Raw genomic sequence first — 9,778 nt, 5'->3', positions numbered from 1 at the left:
GGCACACCTACTACCTGCAGAAACAGACCCACACAGACAGACAGGGAGAGACAGACAAGACTCACTAATTGCAGTGTGATCACTGGATTTATTTATCATGAAAATTAACACATTGGCAATTAGTTTGGCTGAATTGTAGTCTCTGATAAGAATTTTCATTATTGTTCCTTCTCTTTTATGTCACTCCAGAATATGAAAGCTAAGTAAAGTTCTCCAATAACAGTTCACTCCATCTACACTGTGGAGTCCTGATGATACAAGAGCCGGTACAGCAGGCAGCGCTGTGTTTCTTTCACATTGGCCCGTATTCAGCCAGCAACACCAATGACGTTTCGCTTTTATTTTGAAAGACTGGGCCGGAAGTGTAATTGTTGTTGAAACGGTAGCTAGTAGAGCTAACAGAAGCTAACACAGCTCACAGACGCTAACCGAATTAAAATGACAGAGTAACAAATGGGTACCGTTTCTGACATCAGTCATGCGGTGAGTTTATTAGTTATCTGAGAAACAGGTTCAGTTTGATGTTTGATGGTTCCAGTTCTTTATTATTAACGTTAATATGACAGCCGAACTTCGCGCTAAAAATATTGTACACACTGAAACAACTACTGCGCATGCTCAGTAGGACTGAGTGGCGCTGTGTGTTAGCTTAGCTAACGTTAGCTGTCATGGAGTCAACGCTGTTGTCATTATTGTGCTGAATAATTCGAGCTAACTGAGCTGCCATTACAACAGAAACAAACGTATGGGCTGCTGCTGTGACAGTTAGCACGTTTATATTCTTCACCTAGGTCAGTCAAACCGGGTAATAAACTGGCTCTGTTTGATTTCACGGTTAAACTCGTCCGGACTCTTAACCTAAACTACAGTTGAAACGAAGCTAAGTTAGGGAGCTGAACTGTTTCTGTTTTCACTACGTGTTATAATTATGCATTGATCACTTGGATTGATTACTGATGGTGGTGACCAGTTGTTGTAGTGATTCCTGAACGCGTTGATATGCCCTCTATTCCAGCAGATGGACAAACGGCGTCCATCTGAAGAGGACATTTGTCCTCTGGAGTCTAAATCTATGAGGACAGACAGAGAGACCATCTTCCTCAGGCAGGATATGAAATCACTGACAGCATCCACACCTCTCACAAGAAGTTTCAGTGAGGGCAGACAGGAAGAGGAGACACTTGTATCAGGTGCCTACATTTTACATACATGCTTCAATTCAGCGGTCGATGTGTTTGTGTTGTCCAGGGTTTGACTGGATAGAGGCAGAACCAGGTGAAGGTGAATTGCTGTTTGTCTTCTACTCAGGTAGTGGGATGATGAGAGACAAGGTGGTCACCATGGAGACCAGCGAGTCCAGTGAGGATGAACTGGGTCGACTGGACATTGACCTGGATAGGAAGTCCAAACAGCACAACCTGACGTCCAGCAACGTGCGCGCCATTCTGCATGTGAGCGTGTCTTCTCTCTTTCACACACACAAGCACACAGTTAACAAGAGAACATGTTACAATAACAATTAGTCATTTGCAGACGCTTTTATCCAAAGCGACGTACACGACCAGCGACCAGTTTTGGGTTTCAGTATCTTGCCTAAGGACACTTCGGCATGTGGACTTCCAAGGCCTGGGATCGAACCAATGACCTCCTGATCGGCGGACGAACGCTCTACCTCCTGAGCCATATCTGCCGTTTAATGTTACATAAAACGTGTTGCATCCAATTTAGATACATAGCTTCAACTGCATGTTAGATATAGACTGGTTTTTAATATGAATACATACACAATGTGATTATTACATACATCTTACATACCTGTCTGTCACTGTACACATGTAAAGAACCTGTTTATCGCACTATACATGCTGTGTTTAACGTGTTTTTGTGTCCCATGTCAGGAGGTGATTACCCATGAGCATGTGGTGGCCATGATGAAAGCTGCCATCAGAGAAACTCAGGACCTGCCGATGTTTGTGAGTGTCCATGCTGACTTTGTCCTACACCTGCAGGAAGCATCTTCACATTTTAAAATAGTTCTTGACAAATTGAACTACATTACTTTCTGTTGTCTGTTGGGGAAACTTCCTGAAAAATGTCTTATTGTAATTCTGGTTTCAAAAATGTACAGTTAAAATTGTCTGCGTAACCATGGTAGGAGATAGCTTTAAAATTGCTGATTATCAGCCAAAGACAAAGGAAGTACAGTGCCAGCTGCACTGGGTAAAGACAGAACATTGGGGAAAAGCTTAAAACAGAATGACAGAGGATCAGCCGCTGACTTTACAGTACTGCATGACAGGCAGGAGTCTCCAAACCAGTTTCTATTGTCCGTACTGTATGTGACTGGATGTGATATGTGAGCGGCATTCCTCTCGTTTCTCCGGGACACTGAAGTCTTTCAGGACGCCTGGACCTGCACAGCTGCACACACAACGGTCACTTTCATTGATTGAAAATGGAAATGTCAGTTGAGCTGAAATGAGGGCATAATTCAACAAAATGGTAGAGGACTTTATTTTATGTCTTTATGTCGTAAGGTGCAGGTGTGTAGCTCTAAAATCCAGTTAACCTGAAAAAAGACACGTGTAGTATTGTTGGGTTGGTTTTCCCTCTCATGGACGCAATGTGCAAAAATAGTTTTTCGAATGGTTCAAACCTATGTGTGGGTTTTTTTGTTTTTCTTTTTGTTTTCTTTTTTTTAAGGAAATATTTCAACGTCATTTTGGCCAGTTTTGAACACTTTAGTCCACAGTATCTAAAGCAGCATTGACATCTAATAGTATCGATACAGGACATTCTCCTGCTTCGTCCTGCAATGAAAGATCATTTGAAACTCTGAGCAGAGCTTTCTGTCGAAAACAGCTGCTGGAAACCAGATTGAAACTTGTCAAAAATGTTGTTCTTCTAAGCCAGCTGTAAGATGATTATAGAGAACACACAGACCGTTAGAAACAGTTTTTAGTAAAGACGTAGAGACAGTTTCAACTGGACTAGTGGGCGTTATCATTGAACTGACCAGATTTGTGAAGTCTGGTAATGAGATTGGACAAAAATTCTCCTGGATCGTTTGCTGTGAAGTGGAAGGTGCTGTGACGAGCAGGAGGAAATTATGTTTGCTTTAATCTGACCAACAAAGGATTGTTGCATTCATCATCAAAGAAATAGGAACGGCAGGTGGTGAAACGGAGACAGTGTTACTGATGGTAACAATGTTACTGATTCAACAGTATTTTCAGATTATGCTTACTATTTGACACAAGGTTAAAAAATTGTGTGGTGCTGACATCCTTGACACATCATTAAAATGTGTTTACAGTGGTGTTAGACACTGGTGGTGAACTTCGGCAGGGTTAGGGTAATTAGTACAGATAGATTTAATGGATTTAAAGGTGTGTTGGACGTTCACATTCACACTTCCTAGAAGTGGTCTGTTGCTGTCCATTGTGTTATTACAATTGGACATGATAGTGTCAATAGAATAAACAGTAGGAGACAGTAATCTGGAGGAATAAATTACCGTTATGTTACATCCATCCAAGGAAGTGGTGTTAGGCCCTCCTGACCACAGGGGGAGCCAGTGTGGTTTGGAGGGGAGAGAGGGATGTCTGCTGGGGCTGACCACAAGTGATCAGGAGTCAGTTTTGACATGTGATGAAGGACATTCTGTGAGGGAGAGTTCAACATCTCTTTCTGCCTGCCTGCCTGCCTGCCTGTCTGTCTGTCTGTCTGTCTGTCTGTCTGTCTGTCTGTCTGTCTGTCTGTCTGTCTGTCTGTCTGTGTTTGAATCTACGTTCTGTTTTCCATCAGGAGCCAAAGATGACTCGGTCCAGACTGAAACAGGCCTTCCAGCAGGAAAAGGTGAACTTCCCTTCCAACAGTTATCTCTGATACTTTACGTGGAGATCAAAACGAGTCTTTTTAATCTGTCTGTCTGTCTGTCTGTCTGTCTGCCTGCCTGCCTGCCTGCCTGCCTGCCTGCCTGCCTGCCTGCCTGCTTACAGCCACTGAAATGGAGTCTGTCAGCAGTGAACACAGCCACAATCAAGGTAACCGGTCTCATCTCAGTCTGCAGGATGATTCCTGTCTCTGTCTCTCTCTGTCTCTCTGTCTCTTTTTGGCTGTTGGCTGTAATCTGTGGGCAGTCTGTGTCTCTGATGTCCTGCTTCAGTTGTTAGGAGGTTAAAAAGTGCTGCTGGGTTTCCGCCTCACTTTGTGGCAGCAGCTCCAGTCTGTCTTCTGTTGGAAGCCATGTTTGTCTCGGCCATCCACTCTTGATAGCCAGGCTGTGCTCACTGACTCTATACAGAGTGAACCGTCTGTCTGTCTGTCTGTCTGTCTGTCTGTCTCTCTCTCTCTCTCTCTCTCTCTCTCTCTCTCTCTCTCTCTCTCTTTTTGTCTCTGTCTGTCTGTCTGTCTGTCTGTCTGTCTGTCTGTCTGTCTCTCTCTCTCTCTCTCTCTCTCTCTTTTTGTCTCTGTCTGGCTGTCTGTCTGTCTCTCTCTCTGACTGTCTCTGTCTAACCCTCAGCCTCCTCAGTTTGTTGATATTGACCTTGAGGACGATGAAGACTCATCAGATGAAGAGTATTGTCCTGATGAGGAAGAGGAGGAGGAGGAAGACACGGCTGAAGAGGTGAGTGATTGTTTAACCTTTTCCAATCACATTAATGGCACAGTCACTGTAACTGATAGAGTCAAACAGTTTTATCATTAAACAGTACAAGTAAAGACTGCTTAGTGAACAAGAACTAGTTTTGGTGGCAGTTTTGGAGGCGAGCATCAAGGACTTACACTTAATGCAGAGCAGCTGGGAGCCAGCGGAGGGGTATGAACAGCAGAGTGACGTGTGCTTGTTTAGGCTGGTTGAAGACCAGGCGAGCCGCCACATTCTGCAAAGGATCTCTCTGAAAGGTAGGACTCAAACCAGCGGACAGCAGATCCGGACAAGTCGAGCTCAGCGAGTGTGGAGAGGAGGATTTGGTGGTTAACCGTGTCAAAGGCAGCCGATACGTCAAGCAGAAGTAGAACAGAGGACTGACCAGTAGCTCCAGCTGATCGTGCCATTTCCACTACAGATTAGAGTGCAGTCTCCATAGAGTGTCTGTGTTTGAAACCGGATTGGCTAGCATCAGGCAGGTTGTTATCAGAAAGGAATTCAGAGACTTGATTAGAGACTATGCACTCAAGAGTCTTGGAAAAGAAAGAGAGGAGTGAAACCGACCTGTAATTTTCAACCTGAGCTGGGTCGAGTGTAGGTTCAGCAGTGGGCTTACTCAGCCTTGTCTAAAAGCAGTGGGGAACACACCTGTTGTAAGTGAGGAGTTGATCAAGTGGGTGACAGCAGGGATAAGTGTGGGCAAGATGACCTACAGCAGGTCGGAGGGTATAGGGTCCAGTGGACAGGTGGTGGGGCGAGAGTAGCAGAAGGTTGGAGACTTGCTCCTCTGTGACATAGAAAATGAGGAGAGTGAGGCTTTGTTAGCTGCTGCTGTCCTAATGAGTTGGTCAGGCTCAGAGGAATGGTTGCTGATGGTCGAAACCGTATCAGTAAAGACGGCAGCAAAGTGATTGGCTGTGAGCAAAGTTGAAGTAACGTGAGTCAGATTCAAGCTTTCTGTCTCCTCGTCCATCTATCCGTCCCTTCAGTATCCTTACTTATGGCTGCGTTTCCCTGCTGTGGTTCTGTGTTTTACTGGCTTGCAGCTGTTGATATGAAGGTCATGTTAAAGTTGCTAAGTAAGCTAAGTAACGTGCCTTAGTACGAGATGGAACATACAAATGAAAAAGGAGAGCATAGAGAATCTAGGTGTCCTGGAAAGTCTCCTGACAATCAAATCCTATACAATTTGTCATTTGGCAGACGCTTTTATATACCGGCATAAGCAGAATTTGCTCCAAGGCCAGCCTGAGCCAGCCCTAACTATAAACTTTATCAAAAGCCAACTCTTAAGTGCAGAGACAGTGTCTGCCTCCCGGACAAACACTGGAAGATGGTTCCACAGGCGGGAGCTTGACAGCTGAATGCTCTGGCTCCCGTTCTGCTTTTGGAGCCTTTAGGAACCATAAGTAGAAATGCATTCTGGGAACGCAGGGTTCCAGTTGGGTAATAGGATACTATGCGCTCTATAAGACATGAAGGTGTCTGTCCTTGAAGGGCTTTGAATGAAAGGAGAAGGATTTTGAGTTCTATTCTGGATTTTACAGGGATTTTACCTATGGGCAAATAAATAAAACAGGGAGCCAATGCAGAGCGGCTAATATGAGAGAAATATGATCTCTTTCCCTCGTTTTTGTCAGAACTTGTGCTGCAGTGTTCTGGATCAACTGGAGAGTAGTTACAGAGTTATTGGTGCAGCCTGATGCTAAAGGATTGCAATAATTCAGCCTGGAAGTAACAAATACATGGCAAAGTTTTTCTACATCATTTTTAAAGCAGGATGTGCTGGATTTTTGTGCCTGAGAGTTACATGGGTGAAAAAAGGAAGTCATTGACATTTGTTTTACATGGGAGTTGAAGGACCTATCCTGGAAACACAGCTCAAAGTCAAACTCCCAGATTCCTTCCAGTGGTGCTAAAATCCATGATTTTTTTCCAATTTGGCATCTGTTAGTAGTCTTGTCAACTATTGTATTGTGTGTGAGATTTGTGGTGTTTGTATACTGTAGAGGACGTCTGACGCGGTTTTTCTTCAAGCTGTTCCGCATAATGAGTTACTAGTTTTGATATGCAACGCACAAATGTGGGAGGTAGTTTTTATGGTGCTTTTGTGAGCTGATATAAATGTAACTGATTATGTTAAAAGGGCATATGTTTGATGTTTGAGCGTTGCCTTTTTCGTCACTACAAGCTCATCTTCACAAACTAACTTTGGCACACGTCCCACATTTGGCTCTCTGCAGAGAGTTAAGGTAACCCTGCATTTTCATGAGTCTCCAGCTGAGGTGAAGAGAGGAAACTTCTTTTAATCCAGAGTCAGAACAGACACAATGGCAGACTAAGAGCTCTTTGTGTGTGTGTGTGTGTGTGTGTGTGTGTGTGTGTGTGTGTGTGTGTGTGTGTGTGTGTGTGTGTGTGTGTGTGTGTGTGTGTGTGTGTGTGTGTGTGTGTGCTCACAGACATTCCTCAGTGATGCAGACAGCTTGGCTTCACCCCCCAGAATGCATCAGGGCTCTCAGCCCATACCTTCGGCACAACAAGGACACGATGAACCCCTACAGGTACTCTGACCTCCCTCATACGTGTACCCTGACCTCTGACCCGTACCTGCAGAATCTTCTGGCCATGTCGGCATCCTGTTCCATCTGGCTGCCAGAGTTGCTTGCAGTTGTTCCAAACAAGGCTTGTCATTCCACCAAAAGCGTAGGAGTGTCCCAGAAGTGGCTGAAAATACATGCTCAGTCTATTTTAGACAGACGCTGCGTAAAGATGCAGAGAGCAGATCAAGCTGACTGGGAAGTCAGACACAGCAACAGTTTAGAGAATCGGTTTTTCAAAAGGAAACACCCTGTGCAGACCCCCCATCACATGTCAGAACAAACAAATCACATGGCCCAAGTAAGGAAACATAGGAAGGACATACAGAGATAAAAAAAAATGATCCGAAAATGGAGAATAAATCCCTCTCCTAATGAACAACTAAGAAAATTGAATCAAAAATAGTCACATAGAATGCATAAAATCAAGAATACAACATTTATAACCGTTAAAACAGAAAAAGAAGCAGTTTATCTTGATAGCCCTTCTTACCCATGGTCAAAGGACAAACATCAAGGAAAAATTAGCAATTCAATGAAATTGGTCAGGCAAATGCTGTGCTTGTGAATCCCACTTATTAGCATATGAAGCTGTGCAGAAGATGAAACAAAACCTTGTTGCAGCAGGAATGCTACTCTGACCTCAAAGCCATACAGATGCCCTAACCTGTGACCTCTGACTTGTTTTTTGTTTTTTTTTCTTTTTTTAGAGATCTCGAACGCACCTGAAGGAACAGGTGATGACCTCCCCCTGCACTGCTCAGCATCTCCTCACTGCTCCTGAGTCTTCCTTCCTGGAGAGACTGAATGCTGTGGAAGAAGAGTTGGACTGCAGCTCTGCGTACACCTATAACCAGGTACCCCCCAGGCATTTCCCTACCTCTCTGTATCTGAGTGTCTGATTGACTATCCATCTCATGTGTACCTGTCTGTCGCTCTCTCTCTGTTTCTCAGTGTCTGGACAGAAAAGCTGATGATGATGGTGCTGGTGATGAAGCCTCCGGCTGTTTGGCGTATCGCACACGCTCCAAACTTCGTCTGGTTAACGTTCCTCTGGGTCAGTTGGAGGCAGAGCTTCTGGCCCCTGACATTACAGCTGACATGTATGAGCAGAGCGCTGCCCAGCAGGAGGAGGACCGTAATTGGACGAGGTGGCTGCAGGGTCTCATGGCCTCCGACAATGAAGGTCAGACGTCAGGCTGACAGCAGCACGTTGGAAATATAACACATTCAATCTGCATGTAGTGAGACAGCGTTTAACTTTATACTTGCTCTGCCTTACTGTTCTGTTAGTGTCTTCTTTTTCACATAAAAACACTGATATCCAAATCAAAAAAACTTTGCTACCTATCAGCAACTCCCGCTCTTTCATACGTTTGAACCAGTCATGGCTAAAATTGTAATACACACCAGCTAAACTGAAGTGGAGCCTTTTGGTTTGAGTTGACAGCACAGAACTCAAGCTACGGTATGCTCTCAGTGCTTTAACTGTGTGATGAAAATCAGCATTTATTCCTCCTGAGGCTTAAAATATGCAGAAACAGTGTTTCTTTCTGAACAGCTAACCCACATCTGATCAGGTTTTGATCAAACTGACTGATTGTCCAGTTTCTTGGTTTCAAGGGTCGTCTGATATTTCCTTCCAGCTCTGGTGTTTGCTCTGTCAGCCAAATGACTGAGACTGAAAGCAGGTCTACAGCAGTCTTTGATATATTAACTAAAAGGAAGTGCTAACAAGCAGGAAGACCGTTGTTTTTCTTGTTTACCTCTCTTTCCGCTGACTGAGCCTGTTTGTTTTCTCAGAGGAAGCTGATGACGATGACGATCCAGAGTACAACTTCCTGGATGACCTGGATGAGCCAGACCTGGAGGACTACAGGACGGACCGGGCTGTCCAGATCACCAGTAGGTGTTGTGGACTGTCATTGGTCGAGGTCTTAAGCTTTTCTGGGACCTCAGACTTCTTCCTGTCCTCCCTCAGTATTGACACTCCTTTTTCTTTCAGAGAAGGAAGTGAATGAGCTGCTGGACGAGCTCTTTGATACAGTGAGTTGAGTTGATTTTTATCTGCTGTTTTTCCAGTTGATGTCTCCTCATAGAGGATGTTTACATGCATGTCTGACAGCTTCTGTTGTTTACCACAGTTTTATTTAGCTGGCTGTTGCCATACAGTCGTTGTAGTTCTGTAAAAACAGCACGTCACATTTTGTGTGTTGGAGTTAAACGGACTACTCAAACGTTTGGTCTCCTCTCCCCAGTGCACTCCCACACTGTAATTGGTCTGAAAGTTCAACCCATCCAGAAAATGTTTTCACATTAGAACCTAACCGAACCATGGCTCAGTTTGACCTGGAACTAGACCACCTGTTTTCATAAGACCAAAGTTTGGTGTTTTGTTTCAGACCGTGGTACGGGGGAGGTTTCGTATCCGGAATTTTGGTTCAGATCAAGCTGAAAGGTCTTAAAGGACAGACCAAATGAGAAGCTGAGACATCAAACAAATTGAAATCAGAGTCTTATTTCGTTA

General features: G+C 44.3%; 1 protein-coding gene across 1 annotated transcript in view; it reads left to right on the top strand.

Annotated features, from left to right (window-relative positions):
* The first annotated feature begins 359 nt into the window (after positions 1–359).
* gon4lb (gon-4 like b) overlaps positions 360–9,778 on the top strand; it is a 28,261-nt gene continuing 18,842 nt past the window's right edge. Inside the window, exons 1-12 of the mRNA XM_070966562.1 lie at positions 360–483; positions 1,016–1,190; positions 1,309–1,451; positions 1,899–1,973; positions 3,808–3,858; positions 4,002–4,046; positions 4,526–4,630; positions 7,114–7,215; positions 7,962–8,108; positions 8,206–8,437; positions 9,055–9,156; positions 9,257–9,297. Of these exons, the coding sequence (XP_070822663.1) occupies positions 454–483; positions 1,016–1,190; positions 1,309–1,451; positions 1,899–1,973; positions 3,808–3,858; positions 4,002–4,046; positions 4,526–4,630; positions 7,114–7,215; positions 7,962–8,108; positions 8,206–8,437; positions 9,055–9,156; positions 9,257–9,297 (1,248 nt within the window). The 5' untranslated portion in view covers positions 360–453. The remainder of the gene's footprint in view (positions 484–1,015; positions 1,191–1,308; positions 1,452–1,898; positions 1,974–3,807; positions 3,859–4,001; positions 4,047–4,525; positions 4,631–7,113; positions 7,216–7,961; positions 8,109–8,205; positions 8,438–9,054; positions 9,157–9,256; positions 9,298–9,778) is intronic.

This window comes from Chaetodon trifascialis, chromosome 7 (genome assembly GCF_039877785.1).
Source record: "Chaetodon trifascialis isolate fChaTrf1 chromosome 7, fChaTrf1.hap1, whole genome shotgun sequence".
Lineage (NCBI taxonomy): Eukaryota > Metazoa > Chordata > Actinopteri > Chaetodontiformes > Chaetodontidae > Chaetodon > Chaetodon trifascialis.
Note: the sequence above shows the minus strand (reverse complement) of the source record. Positions and strands in the feature narration are given on the sequence as shown.